The sequence below is a fragment of the Stegodyphus dumicola genome, chromosome 9, assembly GCF_044657685.1.
Source record: "Stegodyphus dumicola isolate Sdum_Otavi_A_Nest chromosome 9, ASM4465768v1".
Lineage (NCBI taxonomy): Eukaryota > Metazoa > Arthropoda > Arachnida > Araneae > Eresidae > Stegodyphus > Stegodyphus dumicola.
Window position 1 is genome coordinate 42,374,001 of NC_140776.1, and position 27,731 is coordinate 42,401,731.

Genomic DNA, 27,731 nt, shown 5'->3' on the forward strand with positions numbered 1-27,731 from the left:
AATTACAGTTCTTTAATCGGAAAAGAGGGGAAATCGGGAAAAAATCTGGAAATTTTGTATTTAGCTTTATTCTGTGTTGTGTGAAACAGTGTTGGTTAATTTTTGGATCCCATGGCCCTAACTAAAGTGAATTCGAAATGGGTATTTAGGCATTGTCATAAAGAGAAGTTTGCTTTTTATTTAGCGGAGGAAGTATGGAGGAAAAATTCGCAGAAAAAATCTTTCAATAATTTTATTGAATGAATTAGAAAAGTGTATCCGCCACGTAATGAAGATTCTGAAGAAGATTAGGTAAGTTAGCATTTTTAATTATTTGAGGATATTATTTTTATGCATTGTTCTAAATGTAAGGTGGAAAGAAATTTGGTATTATTGGGAAAATTGTTATTAGCAATGATTTAGTTTAAAATAATTAGGATTGTAAGGTAATTTTTATTAATTTAATGTATGTGCTCATTTATATTTTAAGTAGTGTTTTTGAATTTAATTATATTTTAATGAAATGATAGTTATTTTGTGAATTTTATGTTTGTAGGAATTTGGTATACGTTTTAGTTGAAGTAAACGTGCATGGAAATAATTTAAATATCTGACACTAAGTACTTGTAATGGTTGCGGTATGAATTCGTTGGTGACGTTTATAATATAATAGATGATTTAGAGGTAAAAGTTTTTGGATATTTTATTTATTTTATATGTGGAAATGTTCATATTTGGAAAGGGTAAATACTTTTTCGCGATTAGGTAATTTCATATATGTTCTTTTTACCGGGTTTAAAGATTGAGAAAATTGTCATGTATTTTCGTGAAATTTTTCTAATTTATGAGAAAAAAGCAGTGTACATGGATATAGTGAAGAGTGTGCGCAATGCCATTTTTGTGCAATTCTGGGATGTTTTTTTAAGTAAAAATAAGTCAACGTGTACATGGTTTAGTGATATTTTAATTAAATGATAGTTATTTTGTGAATTTTATGTTTGTAGCAATTTGGTATACGTTTAAGTTGAAGTAAACGCGCATGGAAATAATTTAAATATTTGATACTAAGTATTTGTAATGCTTGCGGTATGAATTCGTTGGTGACGTGTATAATGTAATAGATGATTTAGAGGTAAAAGTTTTTAAATATTTTATTTATTTTATATGTGGAAATGTTCATATTTGGAAAGGGTAAATACTTTTTCGCGATCAGGTAATTTCATATATGTTCTTCTTACCGGGTTTAAAGATTGAGAAAATTGTCATGTATTTTCGTGAAGTTTTTCTAATTTATGAGAAAAAAGCAGTGTACATGGATATAGTGAAGAGTGTGCGCAATGCCATTTTTGTGCAATTCTGGTATGTTTTAAGTAAAAATAAGTCGGCGTGTACATGGTTTATGTGTATGTGTTATTTTGAAAAACGCGTAAGGAGTATGGTATTGTGCACTTTTTCCCAATTTTGCAGTGAATATTTGTCATGATTAAGCAGTTTTGTTTGATAAAATTTCTAGCATAAGTGTAATTCGGCTAGTAGATTGTTGGAAGAAGTGTTCAGTAGATAAAAAGAGAAGAAACATGTCTTTACTTCGTGAAGACAAAATGGCGGCGGGGAAAAAAAATAGAGGGTTGCTGTAGGAGAGTTGGTTGCCAAATTTTCGCCAAAAAATCGCCAAGTTACCATAATGTAAAGATCAACCAAAATTTGCCAGTTCAAGACATATTTTATTAAGTCCAACCATCAGTGGAAACCCAGGTAATCAGTCTTTAATACGACAAAATGTAAAATTTGAAATACAACTTTAAGATAATTTTTTTAATCCATTCAGTTTTGGCTTATGTAAGTATCACTGTATTTAACTAGATGTAAAGAACTATAAACACACATTCACTTGAAGGTACGTTTTCAGGAAATAAAAGTATACTTATTGGATTCATTTCAACATTACACCTTAGAACACGTAATGATACCTCATTATTAGGCATTTTCGATAGTCTTGAAATAGCATAACTGGTAACGTATCTTTCTAAATTCAGTTCTTGTTAAATTATGTTCAACATCAGTTAGCATTTGCAGTTTTATACCTAAATTAGATTTCAGTAGTCTATTACACTAAGCACTTACAGTTATTCACTATTATTTTCTTAACATTTCAACAAAACAATGAACTTCCTTTCTAAGAATGCATACTGAACAATGAATGCATACTGAACAACAAATATTATATATGCTTTACCAGAACTATAATGTCAGTTAATAATGATTTTTTTTAAAATTGAGTTTGATTAATTCAAGCAATTCACTTGAAGGTATGTTTCCTGGAAATAAAAGTATACTTATTCAATTCAGCATTACACCTTAGAACAGGTAATGATACCTCATTGTTAGGCATTTTTGAGTGTCTTGAAATATCATTACAGGTAACATATCTTACTAAATTCAGTTCTTGCTAAATTTTGTTCAGCATCATTTAGAATTTGCAGTTTTATAGCTAAATTAGATTTCAGTAGGTCTATAACACTAAGCACTTACAGTTATTCAGTATTATTTTCTTACATTTCAGAAAAACAATGAACTTCCTTTCTACGATTCCAAATATGATATATGCTTTACCAGAACCATAATTTGTCAGTTAATAGTGATTTAATCTTCATAGATAAGCATATCCAACAGTCTTGAAATATCAGAGCTGGTAGCACATCTTAAATATAATCAGTTCTTATTAAATAACATGTTCATCATTTAACTTCAGTAGTTTTACAGCTAAATTACATTCCAATATGTACATTAGAGTGGACACACTCTTTCATCTTTTATACTCTTTACCTTCTAATAATGAAATGAAGTTTACTTCTAAGAAAGCATATTGAATCCTGTAAAGCATATTGATTTCTTAATCAAAGCACAATTAATGTTGTAAATATTCAGATAGATATATATGAAATGTATTTTAAGGATTTCTTGACACACACTATGTCAATTCATTGCAATAGTTACTGGTGGCATTTTGATTCAAAATATTTACTGCATTAATTACCGACACAAAATAGCATTTGGATTCACTAACTTAACATTAACTTCACTTGGTTTAATTCCCGCAGGTACATTTTATATAATAGATGATTTAAGTCATTATCACTTAAAAGTTTCTGATTATCAATATGCAGTATAATTTGTAAACTACACTTTACATGTATCTTCGAGCCATCAGTAACTTCTATCTGACTAGACCTAATTTTGTATTGGAACAGTAGAATCATCCTTAATATTCCGAAACAAACATTAAATCGTTATATACAGATATATACGCATATATATACACTTTTATTCCGAAAAACTAAATGTACATTCAAAAAAAGCACTTCGTAACTCCGAACAGTAGAATGTAAACAAACGTCAGAAATATGACGTCACTCATGTGGGCGGAGTTAATGGGACCCTCATCTGAACTGTCATTGGCCAAATTCAAGCCGTTGTCCTAGCAGTGTACATTTTGCTTATATGCCCTCCGCGACCCTTCGCGGAAGTGCTCGCTTGGTTACAAAACCTGCTATTATCTTTTCCTGGGGACCGGTTCTTCCAAAATCGCGACCCACTCCATCAGCTGTTCTGTCTCCATAGCAACCATTCACGCTGAATGCGTTTCGGTTGCTCTCTCCTGCTGTAACTGAGTTACCTGCAGTTGATTCACGACGAGGGGCTAAATCCATGTTTCCCAACGTGGGGCCCACGCCCCACAAGGGGGCGATGCGACTGTTAAGGGGGGGCCATTCGAAAATGGATTCATCCAGAGTTTAAGGGGACAAAGGACGTTCTAAATATGTTTCATGAAGTCAAAATTTTTCGAAATTTTATTTTTTATTCCCCCCCTCCCCCAAAAAATTAAGTGATGTATACGTAAAAAAGTTTTTAATTTTTAAATTGCGGTGAATTTTAAATATTTTGCAAGCAAGGGATGCGAGCAAGAAAAAACGTTCGTCGGTATTCGGAGGCATATTTAAAATTTGGTTTCATACCCGGTCCATAAACGGTCAACTTTTGTCTTTTATGCCAATAATGTCTGACCAACGAATCAATGAAACTAGGTCGTCTTGAGGCACATTTGAAGGCAATACATAATACTGATATTAATTCAGATTTTAATTATTTTCACACTTTAAGAAAAATTTTTGAAAAAAGAGTAATATTAAAGTCTCTATTTACTGCTCATAATGCAACTGTTAATCGTGCTCTTGAGGCTATTTATCAAATTTCATTACTCATCGCTTAATCTGGGAAAGGCTGTACTATAGGAGAGAATTTAATCAAACCATCATTATCAGCATTTAAAACTGTTCTAGAAAAAGATGACAAAGACGTTAAAGCTATACCAATAAATAATAACACTGTTTGCAGAAGAAAGGTTAAATGAGGATATTGAAATACAACGTGTTGAAAAGCTGAAAACAAGAAAATTTTCGGTGCAAATGGATGAACCAACTTTGAGAGACAGTGAAGCCGTACTTGTAACTTATGTAAGATATATTCATAAAGGGGATTTTGCAGAAGAAATGTTCTGTAAATCATTAGAAAGCACCACTACCTCCAAAGATATTTATACTAAGCTAAAAAATTACTTAGATATAAAAAATATACCAATAAAAAATATAATACATCTTGTACTGCAGATGGTGCTCCTAATATGATAGTTGAAAAATAAAATAAAGCACGGAATAAGAAAAAGGGTTGCTTAAAATTGATAAAAGATGAGAATCCAGAAATGCTTCTTGTGTATTGCGTTATTCATAGAGAAAACCTGGTAGCTAAAAACAATTCGCCTGTTCTAAATGAAATACTAAATTCAGTTATAAAGTGTATCAATGCTATTAAAGCTAGGGCCAAATGTGAACGTCTTTTCAAGTTATTTTATGAAGAACAAAATGAAGACTATATGAGACTTGTACTTCACACTGAAGTAAGAAGGCTGACGAAAGGGAACTGCTTGAAAGATTTATGGAACTATTTGATACTCTTAGTTATTTTATAAGCGACAAACCTGAAAAAATTCATTAACGGATGATAACAAGGCAATTGTGGGTTATTTAGCCGATATCATTGAAAAATTAAATATATTAAATAAACAACTTCGAGGAGCAAAGAAAACATGTGTCGATGCAAAAGGAAGATATTTGGTTTCTGTTGAATTATGTCAGGCATATACTATTTACCACAAAAATTTTGAAAAGTCTCATTGGCTCCAAAAATGTGACATGACACATGCTATACTTGTTATTGTCAATCACCTGAAAATGTTATCGACTGATTTAAAAGATTTTGTAACTTAAAACAAATTGATTGCCCAACTTGGATGATGCAGCCAATGCTAGTGGATTTGGCTGATATTTCAAATATGCAGTAAAAAGAACAACTCGCAGAAATGCAAAATGATGAGTCAATTAAAGCTTTATTTAATATAAAAGGAACGATGACATAGCTTTGTGAGGAAATCAGAATCAGATATCCAAATGCAATAAAATTTGCAAGAGAACTATTGTTACCGTTTTCATCTTCATATTTTGCTCAATGCTGATTTAGTGCCATAAATGATTTGCTGCTAAAAAAAAAAAAAAAAAAAAAAAAAAAAAAAAAAAAAAAAAAAAAGAAAGAAATTGGTTGGATATAATGAAACCTGGAGACTTGAGACTCAAGTTATCTAAATTGGAATCTGACATAAAATTTCTTTGCAGCAAGTATCAAGCGCAAGAAATTCGCTAAATTTAAATAATAAAAATTACTAATACTTAAAATGAAAAACTTTCACTAAAATGAGTTTTTTCTTGAATTTCAGTCCTCCATCTTTTGAAAGTTCACTTACCCTGTTTGCTCACAAAATTTCGTAGTCATTTCTTCCTAAAAGCTATCATTCAAGTTTCTTTCGTGAACATTTCAATTTTTAAATATTAAAAAGTATGTATATGCTAGGAGGAGCTTAAAAAAATTAGAGAGGATTAGGTGGGGCATAGCACAAAAAAGGTTGGGAAACACTGAGCTAAATGCTCTTCCTTTGTGATAAATGCTCATACTCTCTGCCCTTAACAATAATGACTCCTTAGCGATTTTTTGACTTCAGCTTAACAGCTTTTCCTTTCACTTTTAGCGAATGCTTTTTCTCTCAATTATTTCAATTTTCAGTAACGATGATGTGGAGGTAATTGCAAGTATTTGCAAAGGTACTCCGTAACCAAACGCTTTGGTCCACAAGGGGGGGGGGGAGCGACGCAGACGAAAATCCGAGCGGGAGCAGCAGGCGAGACGAAAAACAACCTTCTCATATGACAGCACAAAGCTCGAATGTTGTGTATACTGGATCGCTGATTTGAAAATCCACTTGGAAAAATGAGGGCGATAATTCTGTGCAGTTTTTAAATTTAATGTTTCTCTTTCATACTGGACGTTTGTCGAGAGAAGGCAACGAGAAGATAGTTAATTTATTTATTAAGATAATAAATATTTGTATTAAGGGATATTGCTTATTTCATTGCAATTTTGTTATATGTGATAAATTTTTTAAAAAAAAAATTGTGTTTTTTTTTTTTTTTCTTTTACGAAGTTGTTTTGCAGAGTAAAATTCTGCTCAGTTTTTAAATTTAACATTTGGTGTTCCCTTTAGGCATTTTCTCGGTATATTTAAAAGCCAGACGAAGGCTGGCCGCGTAGCTGCTAGATTCATAAATAATAAAACAAATTTGAAATTTCAAATTTGCGCTTCCAAGGGCCCAGGGCCCATATTCGGGGGCAGAATTACGCTTTCTAAAATTCGATGGATCTAGGTACCATTGTTTTTTTCATAGTGAGAGAAACATACCTATAGTCATGCACATTCTCCTTCATTTAATTTCTTTTAAAATAATACAGGGCTATAACATTTTGAAAAGTGATTCAAACTTTTACAATGATTCAACGCAAAATCGCGTTTCGAGACTAGTGGTCCTCCTGAGCTAACGCTCCTTTGGGCTAAAAATGTTTAATAAAAATGTTCTGGCTACATTTTTACAAGTCTTTAAATTACATTTTTACAATTTTGGGAACGGCAAATTCTAAAGATTTTAATTATTTCAATGACTTGCATCAGTCAATATTAAAAATTTTATTCTGTACTGTGATAAAATACTTCTACATCAAGCACTGCCTTTAGCATTCTCTGATGGTCATCTTCATACTACAAAGTCAATTTATCCTTTTTTATAGATTGCTGTACGTCTTGAGTACATGAAAGAGGTTTTACACAATACTGAGTATTTTAACCTGCTTACATCTGGTAGACATCTTAAATTCTTAATGTTTTGTCCTAACATCTGTAAGTGTTAGTTCCTACTAACACCTAAAGCTCTTATTTCGGACATTCATTGCTTATTCTCATGAATTTTAGTTGTAAAGTTTTAATGTGTTCTAGTCAAATTAAACATAATAAATTTCAATGTAGTCTGAATTTAATATGTTTCTCATATTTTTCGTTCATAATGGCATATTTATTTTCCGTAATCCTAATACTTAACCGTACCAATTTTGCTGCTTTTCCTAGAATTTTTGGCTAAAGTGCAGAATCGCCCACTTATTTGTTTGGCGCTTTTTACAAGAGTAAAAAGAATTGGTTTTTTGTCAATTTGCTTTGACTTTTTAAATGAAAATAGGTCGATGTGTACATGGATAAAGGGAGTGCACAATGCCATTTTTGTACAATTCTGGGATAATTTTTTAAGTGAAAATAGGTCGCTGTGTACATGGATACCGAGTATATGCAATTCTTAAAAACGCGCCAAGCAGTGGGCGATTCTGCACTTTCCCCAAATTTTTTACCGTACCAATTTTGTTGCTTTTCACTCTGCATAGAATTTTTTTCCTTCTCTTTTTTTTTTTTTTTTTTTCTCGTGATTTCCAACCTACTCTTAACTTATTTTTTATATATTATCTAACTATATATATATGATCGTTTTTCAATTTTACATGTCACTTTTAACTTCGTTTGTAATTTTTAACGTTTGTAATTTTCAGCGGATTCTAAATTTAACTAATTTGTTAGATTTTTTTCAATTGGATGCCCCTTGTTTTTTTTTTTTTTTTTTTCTTTTCGATTCTTTTTTGACGTCATGATCAGCGCCAGAAAGGCACAATTTCAAGATGGCCGCTACACAAAACCAAAATAAGAAGTCAAAGAATTGCAAACTCGAAGTCCATGTACATATCGATCTATTTTCACTTAAAAAAAACAGGGAATTGCACAAACTCGGCATTGCGCACAGTCTTTGTTCATGTACACATCGATCTATTTTCACTTCAAAAAAATCAGAACGCTAAAACAAAGTTAAAACTATCATGGTAACCAGAAATGGGGTTTCATCACCCAAACTGAACAAAATTTGTCGCCAATCGAAGGGGCACCCAATTCTACATTAGAGTCGAAATTTATTTATTGCATTATTTAATTATATGTAATTTTTAACTCCTCTTATATTCTTAATGTCTGTAATTTTTGTACGTACTCTGACATTTTCTTAGAATTTTTAACCCATTTCCGATAATTTTTGATCGTAAAAACACTTTTAATTTCACTGTTTTACTTAATTCTACATTACTTTTTTCACAAGTTCCTTTCCTGCGCATATTGAGATTTTAAAATTCAGCCTTTAATTTATGGCTTTTAATTATTATTCCTAAACAGTTCATTGAACAGTCCTTACTCAGTATACGTTTTAAAGTTCCACTTTAATCTACGTGTTATAGACTTCTTATTCTGTAATACTCTTAACATTATTAATTATATTTAAGTGCTATTATAAAATTTATTTACAATACATTTCTAACCTTAATAATTTTCAATGTATTCAGATATTTCCATATAATTATTTTACTTATTATGTTTTCCAACTGTAACTGACCACCTACATAATTTTATTTGATTTTACACATAAATTGTTTTCAGTAATTTTAACAATATAATTTAATATCGCTTACATTGGAATACTATCATTTATTTCTCGTACATTTTTAGGAACTTCGGTGTCATCAATACTTTATTTTTGAGCTCCACTTACCTTTATTTAATAAATAGAAATATGCTGACTATTGCAATTATTCGTGTTGAAATTCCTCTACTTCTGACGTTTAATAGTTCTTGATTCAAAATATTTTGTTAATTTATTGCATTCATACTGTTATTTTTATATTTTAGAAAAACTGAACTATGCTACTTTTACCATACTACTTTACTCCCACGCTAAATAACTACGGTACTTTTATGGAAAACTTTATGAGGGGGGGAAAACCCTTTATTTATTTTATATAAATTTATGTATAACAAAATACTACGGCTTTCAGAATTACAGTTTTGGCACGGAAAAACTATCAGATACTGTTAAGTTCGTAAATATATCAGAGAAAATTAATTTAAAGATTAATGAGTGATATTTTCAGTAATACTTAGGACTTCACAAAAGTCAGCATTCCCTGTATTAATACACGCATCATTATTTACAGGCATTTACATTAATCGATGTGATATTTGTATATTGAAAAAAGGAAGTCCTGGTCACGTCTTACAAAATTTGCATATTCCTTTCTACAACCACAATGAGTTTTCAACCTGCGAAATGAGCCCGCATTTCCAAGTTCAAAACTGGCTTTATATGCTTAACATTTGGAAAGCAGTGTAGATTAATTACTATCATCATTCTTATTTCTCTAATATGTTGTATATAAATAGCAGTATGATGATTTCTTGAGTACCTATAATTTGTTTAAATCAGCGGTTCTCAACCGTTTGACTAGCGCGTACCATCTAAACAAAAATTAAAAACCTTTAGTACCATCACTACAAAGTATTACTACCACCACCACTCTTGAACAAAGCTCAGATCGCATAAAAGTGCTCAGTCAGGATGCTGGGGTTTTAATTTTTGAATTTAATAGTTAAAAATACTTTGCTTGTTTGCGTACCAGCTATTTTTCTCTTGCGTACCACCGGCTGAGAACCTCTGGTTTAAATATCTTTGCTTGATTCTCTTAACTATAGAAAATAGTGTTTCAAATTGATGAGATTTTTCAATGAACTGTCTTGAGGACTGTAAAAAAATTGAAAAATTTATTTCTGCTTCTCTGTAAAGTTGAATTTAATTACAACAATATCTGAAAGTTATGAAAGTCAAATAAGGGAGGAAAAGAACTTACTGAATCAGTCCCTAACCCAACAATTGGTATTCTGTCTCCAGTACAGAGTAAGACACTGCTCTTAATAATATGTTCCATTCGTCTATACAAGAAGAAAAATATATATTAAAATCCACACTATTTACATATAGGCTATGTACATGAACTGTAAAAATGAATTACAATTGCGCATATATTCTTTTCAGTTATACGTTATTTAAAATTCTCTTATATATTTCCTTCAGACGTCTAAATATTGCATATAATCTTGTAAATAAAATTCAAGATTCGGATTTCTGAAAATTTCAAATTTTATAGTAATTTACTTATTGAGGTATACTGGTACAAATTATGGTTTTAGTGTAGAAGAGTGTATGATATATGGTTCTAGTGCACCATATATCATACACTGTTTAGTCTATCTTAAAAACAGATAAAAACGGGATCCATAAGGTTGAATGTGTTATTTGATTATGGAATGCCACTCGAGGGCTAACTGCTTAAGGGGAATGCCTTCGTGGAGAACATTCTAAAAGAAATGTCTTGTACGCACTTTACACATGGGGAATACCACGAAACGCCCATGCTGAAAGCTCATTTGCGGAATTCGAACCTCAACACCGAGCTACCAGTGTTCAGTAACATTACCACTTGGCTGCTGGCGGGTAGGGATAAAAAATACTCGATTTTCTAACCTAATAAAATACTTTCAGTGCAGAGTAGAAAAATTTTAAATTTGTATAGTGTAGATATGTACTTCTCTCAATGAAGAATACCAATAATAAGTTTCGTTTATTTTGTTTACAAACAGCAACATTAACTAAAATCTGTGAAATCCTTGTCAGTTTATTTGAAATGCTCCTTTCTAACCATTAACTCTTATCTTGCGTTCAAAATTTTTCTAGTTGCGGCAATATACAGTTATTTATAGTTGCGGTTCGTTGTAATTATAGTTGCGACTCTTAAATATTTCTGATTTCTGAATTGCGGTTCGTACAGACACAAAACTGGCCACTCGTGATATATGCTGCTAAGATGAAAGAACTATCTAAAACCGATATCTCGAGCTAGTATGTTAAATACATTATCTTTGGTAAAGCACAGGTTGGACATACGCTCCCTCCCTCCCCCTTTGGGGAATTACTTCTCAGTTGGACGTACCACACTGTAAAAAAAAACCTCGAAGTTTACAGACAAAAGTCTTGTATAGTTACAGAAATGCGAACAATTACGAAGGAAATACCTGTAACGAACACAGAACCAAACGAAACTGTAAACTCTACAGGAGTTTTTCAAGAAGTTTTGCTTGGATTTTGTCCGTAGCGTGTGATCACGTGGCTTAAAACGGCTGAGAGAGAAGAACCAATCAGGAAGAAGGTGGAAAAACAGCGTCTTAGCGGGAGAGTTCAACGATAGTCGCCATGTTAGCCGTTATTTTTGCTATGGTCGAGGTAAGTTCGAAATAGTGTTTGACGTGTATTTTGCTAATTTTATGTAATGTATTTGTTATGTTCTTTACACTATCTATAGTTAAATTCTTTTAATGTTTAGCTTATAATTCTAATGCTCCTAAATAAACCTGTGTTGAATTATTGTTAAGAGTTCAAATCACAGAGCTTGTGTTCCATTTAGTAAAATAACAACTTTTATTCGTTACATCTGCAGGTGTCTGCAGTTAAACTGCTCATATTTATAAACAGAAACAAATTTGTTAATATGTTAGTTTAAAAACAAATAAGCTTAATATTAATGTTCTATCTATATTCTAATAATTTCTCATGTTAAATATTTATGTATCTTTTAAAACATATCGCGTTAGAATATTCATATTTTTCATTTTGTTGATAGATGTAACGGCAGTTTTCGGATAACCGGCTCTTGGCGACCTCGCTACGGCGGCCGGTGGTGGCGATTTCCGCCAAACCCGGCTACCCACCCCGACAACTTTCTGCTGACGTTTAGGTTACTGTAGAATCCGGAGTATCGGGTGGGATTTAGGGAAAACTTCTGTGTGCTCATATTGAAGGTCACGTGACCATTTTTCTTCGCTGCGTGTTAGAAGTTGAGAAGTTTGTCTCCTACTTGATCGGAGCGTAGGTAAATAAATAATAGTGTTAAATGCGAATTAAAACCGATAATTATAAATAAATAATAATGTTAAATGCGAATTAAAACCGATAATTATAAATAAATAATAATGTTAAATGCGAATTAAAACCGATAATTATAAATAAATAATAATGTTAAATGGGAATTAAAACCGATAATTATAAATAAATAATAATGTAATTAATTATTATTTTTATATGTTTTTTTCCCTTTTGCTTTTCATTTCTTACATATATACGGATAATTAAATATAATAAGAAGATTAATTATTATTTTTATGTTTTTCCCTTTTGCTTTTCATTTTTTACATATATTGTTCGTAATTGGAGTAAATAAAAAAATTTTAATTCCCTTTTGCTTTTCATTTTTATTTTTAGAATTAAAACGGATAATTAAATAAATGATAAATTATTAATGTAAATAATAAATTAATGTATGTAAATTCGGTGTCTCCTACTTGATCGGAGCGTACGCAAATAAAAAGGCGACCCACCCTTTAAGGAAATGTCCCTCTTTTTGCAATCACAACTCGAAAATTATAAATCAGAGAAGTAACTAGGCAGGATTCTGATACTTAATTTGGAATGAACTTTCCAAAGTCAAAATTATAAATCAGAGAAGTAACTAGGCAGGATTCTGATACTTAATTTGGAATGAACTTTCCAAAGTCATTCCATAGCGTTTAATTTTTTTCATATCTTGAATCTCTTACTATCATTAAATAAGGAAGAAATTGCAGGTTTAAATGTATAGTTCTCACAATGTAATAAACGACAGTACTTGCAACCTGTGCAGTCGCACGAAGAGGCATGGTTAGGGACAGAAAAAGTTTGGATTTAGAAGTACAATTGACATTACCAAATGGCAAAGTTAAAGGCAGATAGATTTTTTCTCTGTTATTTACACTAATAAGCGGGAGGGCAAGAACGCCTTTCTAATTGTTATTTGAAATTAAATTTTACAATTTACTTTACTTTTGCTTTTAATTTACTTCATTACATACAGCATTCAGTACGTGAAACCGTCAATAATAATATAATAATGATAATAAAAATGGTATCACACAACTAAAAGTATATACTACTTCGTAAATTTCGATAAATTAATTACTGAAAATATTAAGCATATCAATGGCAGCGTTGGACCTAATAGTTTTAAGTTGCATTTCAACATTTGAAAGAACGCGAATTACATTGCTATTTTCACCACACAAACGAATGGAATATTTCAGAAAAGAATTCTCCCCCGTTATTACAATATTTCAATAATTTTCGCAAATTAAAAAATTTATTTAATACGTTTTAATAATAAATGAAGCGATTTTCACTCATATAATCCCTTTGTACATTACTATCTTTCATTTCAGAACCACTGCATAACTTTTCTAAGACATAAATAGCTTCCGTTAATATATGTTCCCATACATTATATTTATTTTTTTATATTTTTGTCTTTAATAAATTAATGATAGATAGATAAAAAAAAATTGATACTGCTTAATTTATAAGCAGCGTAAAAACTGGAAATCTGAGGTCATTAATTTCCGAGACATTAATAGTTTTTCAAGATGCAAATAAAGCAGATAACAATAATCATAAATATTAATGCTCCTAAAATATATCCGCATAACATAATTGATTTTTGCTTTTTGATCCACCACAAACCTATTTTCATTAAATGAAGTTTTGCGCATTTCTCTGCAAAGTACGCAAAACTTGTTTCATACAACTTTATTTTAACTAAACGTTATACTTGTTTAGGGAAGTATAAAACAAGTATTTATGTGTACTACTTTTAAAATCCATGTGACAGAGTGTGCGTTCTCATCTTGAAATATACGTTGTGTCGATGAGCTTAACTACAAATTATTAAACATTTCTGGCAAAATGCCAAAAATGAAAAACAAAATTTTTTAAACACGTCCTGCGCTGTATCTGCAGGATCTATCAATCAATCAATCGACTCGACAATCGAAAATCAATCGACTTGAATGGAGCTCACCAACATGTAAAAAGCGTTTCTATTAATATGCAAGATATGAGAAAGAAGTTTGAAGACATTATGAAAGAAGCAGAGTTTTGAATATGCAATTCTTGTATATTCACAAAAATACAAATATACAAATTTATATACAAATTTTATATACAAATTTTTGTATATAAAATAAATGGGACATAGAAACTAAATTTGAAAAATAGAAGAAAATAAAAACAAGAAAATATTGATGAGTTATGTGAGGATAACAGGCTTGAAAATTCCGAAATGTCTTTTAAAGTAACAGTTTTTTATGCTGCTCTTGACATTTTAAATACTCAGTTAAAATACAGAATGACTGGAATAACAAAAATCGCAATGATGTTTTCATTTTTGGAACTTAAATTTCCGTATTTGTCATTGTTAACAAATACGGAAATTATTAATAACTAGCAGGCTGAAGCCCGCTTTTAATTGTTGACGTGTATAAGAGTTCCTATGTTAAATATCACCGTTATGCCATAGTTGGACCGAACTACCAGGGTTCAGCGGTTTTGCACGGGTTCCCCCTGCTTTATTCCCGTGCGCATCCAGAAGATACTGCATACACGTCACACATGCGTAAAATCACGAAAACACCTAAGCAGGCAGCCCGCTCGCCGGGATTCGAACTTTGGACCGAACTACCTGTGTTCAGCGGATTTGCGCGGTCTGCGCCTGCTTTATTCACTTGTGCATCCAGAAGATACTGCATTCCCAATACACATGTGGAAAATCACTGAAACACATATAGAGTCAGCCTGTTAGCCGGGATTCAAAAGTTGGACCGAACTACCAGCGTTTAACGGTTTTGACCGGGTTACGCCTGCTTTATTCACGTATTCATCCAGAAGATACTCCGCACACAATACACATGCGTAAAATCACGAAAACACCGATGCAGCCAACCCGCTAGCCGGTATTTGTAAGTTGGACCGAATAACCAGCGTTCAACGGTTTTTCGCGGGATTCATCCGCTTTATTCACCTATGCATCCAGAAAATACTGCATACACGGTACACATACGTAAAATCACCCAAACACCCATGGACCCAGCCTGTTTTCCGGGATTCGAAAGTTGGACCGAACTACCAGCGTTAAACGGTTTTGCGCGAGCTGCACCCGCTTTATTCACGTATGCATCCAGAAGATACTGCAAACATCATACACATGCGGAAAATCAAGAAAACACGCATTCAGCCAGCCCGTTAGCCGGGATTTGAACGTTGGACCGAATTACCAGTGTTCAGCGGTCTAAGCGGGCTGCGCCCGCTTTATTCACATATGCATCCACAACATACTTCATAAACGTTACACATGCGGAAAATCACGAATATTTGTCATTGTTAACAAATACGGAAATTATTAATAATGTTTCAAAAATACAGAAAAAAATATAAAGAAGACTTTGCTAATGTACTGGAAGTACAACTTTTATTATTTATAAATACTTTCAGAACAGATATCCAAAATTTGAAATCCGTTAAGGATTTAGCTAAATTAGCAATGGTAAAATACTATGACATGACAAGCAGTTAATCGGGAGTGCAATTATATTGTATTCATCATTCATTATCTGTAACCAAAGCCACGAGCGAGAGGTCATTTTCAATAATAAAAACATATTTAAGAAACACTATGATACAAGATCGGTTGTTAAACCTATCACTATTGAGTGTTGAAGTTGACTTGGCTGTGAAAATGGACGTCCAGGTATCGATAAATAATTTTGCGGAAATGAAGGTTAGGAGACGCAAATTTTAATAAAAAAGATTTTTGTCTTTATGATGAATTTCGGTCACCAGTGTTATAATTACACTTATTGAGGGGGGGGGGGAATTAGAGAAGAACAGCAGTACGGGCTGAGGGAAAATTAAAAAGAAACAGGAAAAATCTTTAGCATTCATGTTTTTTTATAAAAATGATGTATTCAAGTAGTTTAGTGTACCAAAAGGATTTTTAAAAGGACAGCAAAAATATTATATATTTTCTACTAAAATTGTATATTCAAATAGTTTTCTTTATGAAGTTTGTGATAAATATGTTTTATATTTAACAAATGTACTTGTATATTATTGCATAAATTATGTTCGTAAGTTGAGTAAAATCACAGAGTAATCTATTGATGTAATATTTTTTCTGTACGTTTATCAATTATCTTGTCTGTCAATATCAATTATCTATCACTCACACGCACACACACAAAAAGTCTTAAATTACAGAATTAAAATCATCTGACGTCAAATACCCAGACTAAAGCAAATTTGCATTTCACCAGTTAGCAAAGGGGAAATATTTTCCTTTTTATTCTTTCTTCATATTACATAACTTTGAAATAATTCCCTGAGAACGTGCTTTTATTTTTTAACAATTAATCCAGATGTGATAGAAATCATGAAAACATTGGCTCCAGGAATCCTTGATTTTTTTTTTTTTTTTACTTTTCACGTTTTTTTCTTTAGTTTAATTTTTATTTTTAAGCACATTAAATTTATTGGTTTAGGGACCCAGGAAGTTATTTTGCATACGGGACCAAGAATTCTAGTTACACCACTGTCTATAATGTATATATGCGTAGCTAGTATATGTGTAATGAGATGAACTACCAGTGCTTACATACTTTACCGCCAGGCCGCTGCTGAACCCTTCATTAATTAATGACATAATCACACAAAGCCACGCATTTACACACAACTCCTGAACATAACAAGCAACCAGCGCATTAGCGGGATTCGAACTTCGGACAGAACTACCAGTGCTCACACACTTTACCGACAGGCCGCTGCTGAAATCTTCATTAATTAATTACATAATCACACAAAGCCATGCATTTACACACAACTCGTGAACATAACAAGCAACCGGCGCATTAGCGGGATTCGAACTTCAGACAGAATTACCAGTGCTCACACACTTTACCGCCAGGCCGCTGCTGAAATCTTCATTAATTAATTACATAATCACACAAAGCCACGCATTTACACACAACTCGTGAACATAACAAGCAACCGGCGCATTAACGGGATTCGAACTTCGGACAGAACTACCAGTGCTCACACACTTTACCGCCAGGCCGCTGCTGAAATCTTCATTAATTAATTACATAATCACACAAAGCCACGCATTTACACACAACTCGTGAACATAACAAGCAACCGGCGCATTAGCGGGATTCGAACTTCGGACAGAACTACCAGTGCTCACACACTTTACCGCCAGGCCGTTGCTGAAATCTTCATTAATTAATTACATAATCACACAAAGCCACGCATTTACACACAACTCGTGAACATAAGAACCAACCCAATTATTCTACACTTATATAATAATTCTATAATTATTCACATTATTTAAGTGATATGATTCGTTAGTGTAATTGTACTGGCTCGTATACACACGAGGAAAACCACGAAATTTCCAATGCAGCCAGGGCAATATGAAAGACAAAAAAATGTAACAAATAACCAACAATTAAAGGTTACCAATAATAGTGTACAACAGAGATGTATACCTCTCGCCAACTGAAAACAATTGTTAAATTCAATGGAAATGAATTTTCAAAATCAACAGACATGCGGTCTTTAAATTTTGTACATCCGAACTGTCTTCTCTCTTAAGCAGCAATATGACAAAACATTTAAAAGAAGAGCATATCTTTAGAATTTCTGATAGATAGTCTTGCGCCGAACAGTGTTGCCATTGCTCGCTTAGAAATCGTCGAGTTTCTTAATCAAAAACACATAAATGCTTTACAAAATGTTAAATAGTTAATAAAACAAATTACAAATTTGAGCTTTCAAATGCCCATATTCGGGTGGTGACGTACATATTCAAAATTTCATAGCTGTAGGTACCATTGTTTTATCACAGTATCTGCATAAATGTTATGTACGTTAAACATACATATATTTATGCTGATTCTTTATTATTAAATATCTTTAAATATAACACACAGCGATAATATTCGGTAGAAACAGTTCAACGCAAAATGCGAAAACGAAATTAATAGCCCTTCTGGGCTAACGCGCTTTGGGATAAAAACGCAAAAATAGAACATAACAGCTTTCATTGTCAGTGCTTAAAAAAAAATAAATAAATAAAATAAAACCGATAGGCCTTATTTAATTTAATAAAATCGAAAAGTTGAGCAAGTTGCATATTTTTGAGAGGATAAATATGCCACGAAACCTTCAAAATCATTTTTTAGTTCATCACGCACGCATATCTGCACACAAAAATAACAACACCTATTATTCTTCTGCATCTCTGTTTAAAAATGTTTTAAAAAAACATATGTACCGAAAAACATTTATTTGTAAAGTAAAATATTTTTTTTTTCGAAAATATTTTAAATAAATTTAAAAAAGAAGATTTTTCGCGATCATATTTTGCCGCGGTTAAGCCCGTGCAGCTGTCTGTCAGGTACTGAAAAAAATCAGTACCTCGGTACTTACGTGAAAACGTGGTTTGGACTTTGCCAAAGCTAAGTTTACTTTTAATTTATTTTCATCCATTACATTTTTTAATATTATTTTTCACTTGAAATTTGTTTTAATACTTTGTTTTCATAGATACATATCATTACTATTATTTTTATTTTTCTTTTTTTTTTTGTAACAGTACTTTCTAGTTTGAACTTTTCACTTCTCTATCTTCCTATAATGAACTAATATTGTTTAATTAAATTTATAATTACTTTTCATCTTTATTCAACTTTTTTATTTCTGATAGTTTTGACTTTTGCATAATTGCCAAGTTTCTGAAATTTCTAACAATAAATTTCATTAAACTATTTCTGTCACTGTGCTGACTTTTTTGAATATGGCTTCTTTGCATGAAAAACTGAAATATTTCTGTTTAATTACTGACATGCATTTAATTAATACAGAGGCAGCTGCACTCGAGTTTGCCACCGATGCTGGACTTCTTCCCAGAGAGGATGAGGCACCACCTTGCCCCAAGTGCCAGGCACCGATGAGAAGCAACAAAGAAAGGAATCAAAGCTCGGATGGCGTTGGGTCTGCAGCCTGAGAAATCGCAACAACTGCTCTGGCATGATTAACCCCATTGAAAATACATTTTTTGAAGGTACAAAAATCCCAATAAGGGAAGCTTTAGTCATAACTGTGTACTTTGTTCTAGATCACAGTTTCAGTTACATAAATCAGCAGCTAAAGCTATGGAGAGAAAAGCAAAAATTACCAGTAATTGCAAATGAGACTATTGTTGACTTTTTATCATATTGTCGTGAGGTATGTGAAATTTTTGCCTCTCATCATAGCAGAATGTTAGGTGGTAAAGGAAAATCTATATTAATTGATGAAACATTTTTGACCCGCCGCAAGTACAACCGCGGCAGGGTAACCAAAAATATGACCATCGTAGTTTTAGGCATCTACTGTCGAGAAGACAAAGAAGGATTATTTTTCAAGGTTAAAGGAAAAAGCAAAAGGCATTTGTGGCCTTACATTAAACGTCATGTTCACCCAGAAACCACCTTCATATACACTGACTCTGCTCCACAATATAAAAGGATAGAAAATTTATTTCCGGCAGCAACACATAAAACTACCAATCACAAGAAAGGTAAATATGTGTCTTTTTTTTAATGAGTGACATTTTTTTTTCCATCCTTAACATTCATTAATCCTTTATTTACAGGCGTATTCGTAGATCCCGATGATAAACAGAACACTATAAATGATCTTGAGGGTGAAAACAAACTTTTTAAGAGGTCTATAAAGAGCAAAAGAACAGATGATATTTGCACGCAGTACATGGCTGTACATTTATTACAGGCGGTTCCGCTTGAAGCCCTTTACTTATGATGGAGAAAGACTTGCTCAGTTTCTACAGGACATTAAAGCTGTGTATCCAGGCCATGGAAAAGTCGGCCTTGAACTTAAAATGTTGGACGAACCAACATCAGAAAGTGAAGGAATTGAGGACCTGATGCCTCCAAAGAAATCAGCCCGACAAGATGATGATATACCATTCATTCAGGAAGATGATGATAAATGGGGTAAAAGCAACAAATATAACTTTATTTTTGACATAATTTATTTACATATATATACATACAAAAATTGCATTTAAATATTAAATTACATACCATTATAATCTATGTGCTTATTTTTCAGAGTAAGGGAACACAGACCAAGTTTTAAAACTGGAATAAATGATAAGAAAGGCATACAAGTAAATTGTTTACTATAATTTGTGTAAATGTTCAGATGGTCCACAAATTTTGATTTAATACCTTTTTGTTTTTCACTACATGAAATTATTTTTTATTTCTTTTTAGAATTCAACCAAAAAACAGAGCCCAGAAAACAAAAGGATGGAAATGTTGCAAAAATGTTGCATATCTTTTACAGAAAGAGGTAAATGTGTATTTCAGTTATTCTCAACTTTTATTTTGACGTGAGAGCTATTCTTTATATATTTTGTTATTCCTTCATTAAAATAAACTTTCTTTCACAGCTGCAGATCCAAAATGTCATGAAATACTATGACAGAGGTAAGACAAAATTTTAACCATTCACAGCTTATGTTTCAAATTAGTGCTTCACTTTATTTTAATACTACTCCTTCAGTAAAAGCAACTGTAAAATTTATTTAGTTATTATTAGTATAAGTTTACCTACTTATTTTTCAGTAAAAAAAACTTTATTGCAAATTAGGTAATCCAAAAAAATAAATAAAAGAAAGAAGAAAACTAATTTTGACAGATAAATTGACAAACATAGAGGTGAGTTGATTAATTTAAAGGTTTCCAGCCTACTTCTTACCAGAAAACATTTTATTGTTAAGGATAATTTATCACCCCTTTCAGGTAAAGAATATTGCAGAAATGAGAAATGAATCATGGAAAGAAATGAATCTTCAGTCAGAAAATATACAGGTGAATTCATTACTTTTAATGTTTCCAGCCTGTTTATTTTAATTATGTATTTTCATACTACGTTTAGTATTTTAATTTTACCGTTTATTTATTATTTTAAATATAAGGATTCAATCTTACATTATTAACTTCTTAAACTTGCCACCCTTTTGTGGTAATTGTGTATTTTTGTACTATGTTCAATTATTATTTTATAGTTAAAAAGAGTATGTAGTTAACAAAAGATTAAAACTAAACAACAGAAAGAACACTTTTAGAAAAATATTAAAACATTTAATAAAAGTGTTTATATATACGCTAACATGTTTTCATTATCGTAACCTTGTTTAGTTATCTTGTATTATGAATATGCATAATATGGATATTTTGTTTAGGGACTTCAAAAATAACATTTTGCTGCCACTTAGACGAGGGAAGAAGCAGATGGAGAAATCAACTCGGATGACAAACCCAGTACCTGGGGGTATAGCCAGGTTTTTCTTTCAAGAAACACATCCGAGTTGAAACGACTGATGCGGGCCACACCTGAAAGCGAAGGAACTGAGCAACTGCTGCCACCGCAGGAAATCTCGACGATCATGAAATTTAAAATCTTGTTTATTTATCTCGTATTCTGAACATATATAACATGGATATTTTCTCTACAAAAAAATCCAAATAGTGAACTGCCAAGTAATACTGCTGAAAACTGCAAAATGTGGTGCTGAATGGTAAGTAATATAAAATATATGTGTACACATTAAAATTAGAGGATTATGGCTCCTGGCGAAACCTCGTAAAAAAAAAACGCGTCAGGATTCCTACCTCCTAGTCTTACACGTACTAGCTTAAAAATTGGGATTATTTGTAACTATTTTGTTTCACTAATACCATTAATCACATTTCTTACTGTTTCTATTTTTTTTATCAAATTTAGATTTAATTAAAAATCACTTTAACCTGCATGTAACGTCAAGTAATGTGAAAATAGATAGTGCCTATTTTTTAAACGAAATTATATGATAATACCTGCATAAATATTTTTTTATAAATAATTGATTTAAATATAATTATAAAAACTCTAATTTACAAAATTTGGTAATGCTTCAATTAAAATGAATAGTCAAAAAGCAGAAGAAAAGATTTTTCTTTTTTTAAGTACGTGTAAGTCTTAAGGTGATGTGGAAATGAAATCATTTCTAATTTCAAAATGCAAAATGCTTGTAAAAATTGTTCTTTTTCAGATCTGATGAACAGGCCTCGATCTATAAGAGTGGAGTTCAGTGAAACGAAGTATTGGATTTTAACAAGGAATGAATCTATAACAGTTTTTCTTGTGAAAAAATGAAATTTTATAAGTTATCGGCAGAGTCATAGTTACTGTTTTCAGCGCCCAGGGACAACTGAAGATTTTGTGCCCCTCATTCCGACTACTGGCCAAAAATGGAAAACATTCAACTCTAAAAATTCGTAACATCATTTTGGCTTCCCTTGGATGATGTGCCCACGGACATATGCCCCCTTTCTAGCCCTGGTTATCATATACACAGTTTCTTGTGAACTTGTTGACTGTGAGAACCTGGATACATATTTTCTTGCAAAACTGTGAGAAACTAGATAAAAATTTTCTTGTGAAAAGATGAAACGGTGAGAACCTGGATAAAAATATTCTTGTGAAAAGGTGAAACTGCGAGAACCTGGATAAAAATTTTCTTGTGTAAAAGTGAAATTTTTATATAAATATAAATAACATAATTTAAGAAGACAAAGATTGTACAAGCAATGTCATCTAGGGGTAAGTACCTTCATTTTGCAATATATGTTTACATTGATAAATTAAAAAATATGAAATTCTAGCATATTGAAACATAAGTTAAGAAATATTTGTTTAAATTTATTAATTAAAAAAGGTGAAATTATTACATATTGAAACAAAAGTTAAGAAATATATGTTTAAATTGATTAATTAAAAGAGTTGAAATTCTAACACAGGGAAAAATAGAAAATATATGTTCAAATTGATTAATTAATAAAAAAAATGAGTGCTATATACTGAAAAATAAGTTTCTTAAAAAGAACTTAGCATATATTACAAATACCTTAATAAATGTTCTAATTTTTCATTTCTCATCCATATATATCATGTTTAACTATCATACACTTACCTGCATAACATAATTAATTTAAATATAAATTCATTATTAATTTAAATGCCAAATAATATAATGCCGAAATTACATGCAAGTCAAATTTTTAGGTTGAAAGCTTTCTTTTAAATCGATTGTTTACAGTTTGAGCATAAGTACTTCTTCGCCCTATAGCGTTTCATGCAAAACATTTCACTCGTTAAAGTACACGTTAATTAAAATTTCTTGTTCTATTACTTTAGACTGAATTACAATTAGTAAGTTATCATATCATGCTTAGTAATATAACATTAACTATGTTGTACAACATTGAAGAAATAGGGAATGTCAGGCGTCATCTTGTCAACACGAACAAGGGTAAGTTCAATTTTTCCTTTTGGCAGTTCCGAATTGTTTTCCCTGTCCACTTCCCTCGGATAGGGAAAACAATATTTGGCCGCCATCTTGGATTTCGAAATGCGCTTTTTGGCGCATTTCCGAAATTCAAGATGGCGGCCAAAAACTCGCCAAATTCAGCCAAGAGCCGGGTAAATGAGCCGATGTAACATTATTATTCCATACATGTTATCATTAATCCTAGCGTGAACTGCTTTAGAATATTTTTCAGAGCATTATTACACTATGTATGTTATTATTAATCTCAACGAAAAAGAAAAAATAAATGTAATATATTTAAAAAATTCGACAAAATAACTTAACATACATTAAAAATGGAATATCATTTCATTAATACATGCGATAAGTTCGCCTTAAAAGATTATATAGTAGGATAGCAATTACATATTTGTAAAAGTATTCAATGTATATTATTTTTTGTGTTAAAGATAGTTTTAATCCAGGACAGTCTTTACCAACTTATAAAGCATCTATTAAGTTACATTATAACCAACATTTACAAAAGGCAATCGAAATGCCATGACTTTGACATATTTTTAACTATGATGTAACATACTAGGAACATTAAAGAAAAAAAATTCTATTTTTTCCTTTATGCTTGTTGAAAAGTAAAATATTAATAAAATGGTACAACATTCATTCTAGTACTTACAATGTAAATTTACATATAAATTTACTATAAATTTTGGTGCAAAGTTCATTATAAAATGCATTTACTAATATTTAATAGTTATAGCATTCAATATCAAATCATGGAAATATTAGTAATGATACGTCAGTTGCATATATTAATTTCAATACTCAGCTCAATGCCAAATTTCTTCTATATCTGAGATAACATGTATTTTTTGAAAATAATTATTTTGTGTCATCTTTTCATTTAAAAATCTCTTTCAGATATATTTTAATGTGAATTATTTTCAAAATTATCCTCATTAGAATGAATGTTGTTCTCTTTATTATGTTTGAAACTGCCGTTACGCTAAAAAATATATTCAGAAAACTATTTATTGCTGAATGTTTAAAATAAGTTCTACTGCTCCTTTTTGACAAAGAGTATCCATTTGAATTGCAGTTGGTTTTAATTAATCGTTGGTTGTATTTTTAAGAACTACTTGATAAAATTCAACAAATCAGTTCAATCTATGAGTTCATCTGAAAAACCTAAAATTTTTATTCCAATTCTGTCATGTGTATATATTTCAAGAATGAAAAAGAATTACAAATTCACTATCCAACAATACTGAGTAATATGTTGTTGATATAGCCAAACTTAAAATGACCCATTTTAAAACCAGATTAAATAAATCATCGCGTATTTTCGGTCATCGAATTTCTTTGGCGTTAAAAGTGTCATAGATTTAGTAAATCCAAGGGTCAAGGTAAGCTCAAATATTTTTTTTTCATAGTTCATATTTACTAAGTTATAAATTTTGCTGATGCAAAAGTTATGTAACTTATGCAAACATATGCTTAGAGTATTTGAACTAGTGTTGAAAAATCACTGGAATTTAAAATGTAATTGACAGTATGCCTTAAAGCTTGTTTTGGTAAAAGCATATTTATGGGTGCCCCTTGGCAAAATTTGGTGATTTTTGGCAGTACATGGATACCGAGTTTGTGCAATTCTTTGACCATGTTATTTTGGCTTGTGTAGCGACGATTTGTGTGCCAAAAACCGCCGCTACACGAAGACAGATTGCACATACTCGGTATCCATGTACACATCGACCTATTTTCACTTAAGAAAACATCAGAGAATTGCACAAACTTGCACTCCCTTGATAATACAGGGAGCACCCTTCAATATACTCTAACTGCTGTTTTTCATAAATTAAAACATTTTAGGCATTTAAGATATCTTCCTGTAAGTTACAACTAAATGAATGACTCTTAAGCATAAAAATTTCAAATTTTTATGCTTAAGAGTAGAAGGAGTTATACACTTTTTAAATAACAGTGTCAGAAAAATATACTTTTTAAAATATGTAAACCATTGTTTGAAGTATAGAAAAACCTTCTTTAGCAACTATACCTCTTTAAGTGATTATGTCAAGTATTCTGGTGATACAAACATTGATATTAATTATCACTGAGAATCATGCTTTGTGAAGTAACCACCTCCATTAAATATCAAAATTGTACAAAATTATGGAAAAGTTATAGAGTGGTTTTTACTGTATACTTAAAGTATATCATATCACTGTTAGATACTGATGATGTAAAAGATATTATCTAATCATAAATATTTCAAGCATTAAATAGCTTAGTGTAAGTCAATAAGTTTTCAGATTCTGACTTTGTACCCTGTCTTTCACTATGTAATATTTTTCTAGCAACTGTGTTAAGTACCAGTAAGTAAGTTTGTCTTAAATACCACTTAATGTAATCAGGTATCATCTGTTCTGTCTGTAAAACTTAATCGTAATAAGTGAACAAATGAATATCTGTAAAACTAAAGATGACACTCTATGTAAAAAATACAAGTATTAAAATGTCTATGAGAGGAACATTTAAAATATTAAATCCATGATCAATTTTTGCGACATCTAAGAAAGAAAATACCCAAACTGACTAGTTAATTCAGAGGATGAATGCATGTAACATCATTGTTCATGTGTTTGTTAATTGTGTAAGTATTGAAGTTCATGCATTAATTGTTGATAACTATATTATTGGCCTTATATATATATATACTTGCATTTCAAAATTTTGTATATTTTGCCAGTGAGCTAAGTATTAAATGCTGTTACGTATAAGTTCATATTATGTGGAAAAGTAGTTTTTGATCTAACACTTTCTGAGAATTTTTTAATGTTGATCATCAAGCTTTAAGCATATGGCTGAAATTACCAGTATTAACCATAATTTAATTATTCTCCTGTTTCAGCGTTTCTCAAACTTTTTTCGAATAGAGATTATGTGAATTATCATAATTTGTGAATCACCTTGCTGCTGTTCCCTTCGAAAGCAATTTTTTAGCATATATTACTACTAGTACACTTATATTTTAATATATAATTAAAATCCGTTATATTTCATAATTAAGTCCATTGAAGAAAAGTTATATTTCTAATATTTCAAAATTATTAATGAGAAGGATAATTTGTAATTCTTGCATGGCTCTTCTATATTTGGATATATGATGGTAAGACCACAGTCTTAGTGGATATATGATAGTATATTTCGATATATGGTGGTAAGTATATATAAAGTTATAGTGCTTTAAATCCATCTTTTACTGCTAAGACTGAGTGGGAAGTCTGTAAGTAGGGTAACCAATAATAAATTTCATAAAATGTCTATCTTACGAGAAAAGGTGATAGATGATTGTCATATGTAACTTTTTAAACTCTGAGATTTTTCAACTAAATTTTTTTGTCTCCTTTGGAAACTTCGGAGGACCATGAGGGCAAGCTGTATGATCCACAGATTGAGAAGTGCTACCTTAATACATTTCAATTTCTAGAGAAATTAATCTTAAAAAAAATCTGATCATTATTAAAACTACTTTACAGATTTATTTTATATTACAAATAAATATAGTAAATATCTAATAAACCTCAAATTATTTTCTGCAATATTTCTGAATTATTTAAATTTGTACTGTTTTTGCTTCAAAAATGGATGATACATGCAATTTATGATTTCATGAAAGGACCAAAAGGAATCTTGTTTGCAATTTAATTATTTAATTTAAAAAAAGATTTAAATCATTTGGAATATGTGCAAGTGCATGCAATTATTATGAAGAGATTCTAAATTAAAATGTCACATAACAAATTTAGAATATGTTATGTACTTCTAACGAATGTGATTTTTTCTTTATTTAGGAGCCATGCTTTGAATCCTAAGAAGAGGACTGCACCTTCACAACTAGTTATTAAAAATAACAATAATATAAATTTTACCTATTTTTTATTTTATTTTCCTTTTGGATAGTTTTCAAATAAAAATAAACCTATTTTGTTTCTATATTCTGTGTATTGGAATAAAGAGTCGAAATCCATTGCAATATCCAA

At 31.1% G+C, this 27,731-nt stretch overlaps 2 protein-coding genes and 1 long non-coding RNA gene across 11 annotated transcripts in view; 2 read left to right on the forward strand and 1 right to left on the reverse strand.

Annotated features, from left to right (window-relative positions):
- The window catches only part of LOC118193315 (aldo-keto reductase 1B-like), a 133,714-nt gene that overhangs the window by 59,371 nt on the left and 46,612 nt on the right, over positions 1 to 27,731 (reverse strand). For 2 of the 6 annotated variants that reach the window (XM_085823370.1, XM_085823371.1), the window contains exon 2: positions 10,183 to 10,264. In XM_085823370.1, coding sequence (XP_085679496.1) covers positions 10,183 to 10,260 — 78 coding nt within the window. In that variant the 5' untranslated portion in view covers positions 10,261 to 10,264. Of the gene's footprint in view, positions 1 to 10,182; positions 10,265 to 23,331; positions 23,683 to 27,731 lie in introns of those variants that run through there. The other 4 variants (XM_085823369.1, XM_085823368.1, XM_085823373.1 and 1 more) reach the window with 4 other exon arrangements.
- LOC118181673 (uncharacterized) lies at positions 11,149 to 21,259 on the forward strand. 4 transcript variants are annotated; one of them, XR_015042961.1, is made up of 8 exons: positions 11,149 to 11,612; positions 19,172 to 19,869; positions 19,945 to 20,305; positions 20,424 to 20,481; positions 20,588 to 20,666; positions 20,767 to 20,803; positions 20,967 to 21,034; positions 21,119 to 21,207. XR_015042961.1 is itself a non-coding variant. In XM_085823376.1 (7 exons), the coding sequence occupies exons 3-6, from the start codon at positions 20,301 to 20,303 to the stop codon at positions 20,796 to 20,798; spliced, it is 174 nt and encodes a 57-aa protein (XP_085679502.1). In that variant the 5' UTR covers positions 11,149 to 11,612; positions 19,172 to 19,869; positions 19,945 to 20,300; the 3' UTR covers positions 20,799 to 20,803; positions 20,967 to 21,259. The 4 variants fall into 4 exon arrangements, 3 of the variants coding, with proteins under 3 accessions (XP_085679502.1, XP_085679501.1, XP_085679500.1); XM_085823376.1 differs by having other exon boundaries at positions 20,967 to 21,259; XM_085823375.1 differs by lacking the exons at positions 20,967 to 21,034; positions 21,119 to 21,207 and having other exon boundaries at positions 20,767 to 20,814.
- On the forward strand, positions 21,340 to 27,684 carry LOC146995332 (uncharacterized). The gene is made up of 3 exons (XR_015042962.1): positions 21,340 to 21,897; positions 22,411 to 22,961; positions 27,543 to 27,684. It is a non-coding gene; the product is annotated as an uncharacterized LOC146995332 (long non-coding RNA).

Bases quoted from the DNA above. Each gene is read 5' to 3' on its own strand.
- LOC118181673 (XM_085823374.1), top strand. From the start codon at position 19,338: ATGATTAACCCCATTGAAAATACATTTTTTGAAGGTACAAAAATCCCA. The intron at 19,870-19,944 runs GTAAATATGTGT...CTTTATTTACAG, and splicing joins AACTACCAATCACAAGAAAG to GCGTATTCGTAGATCCCGAT.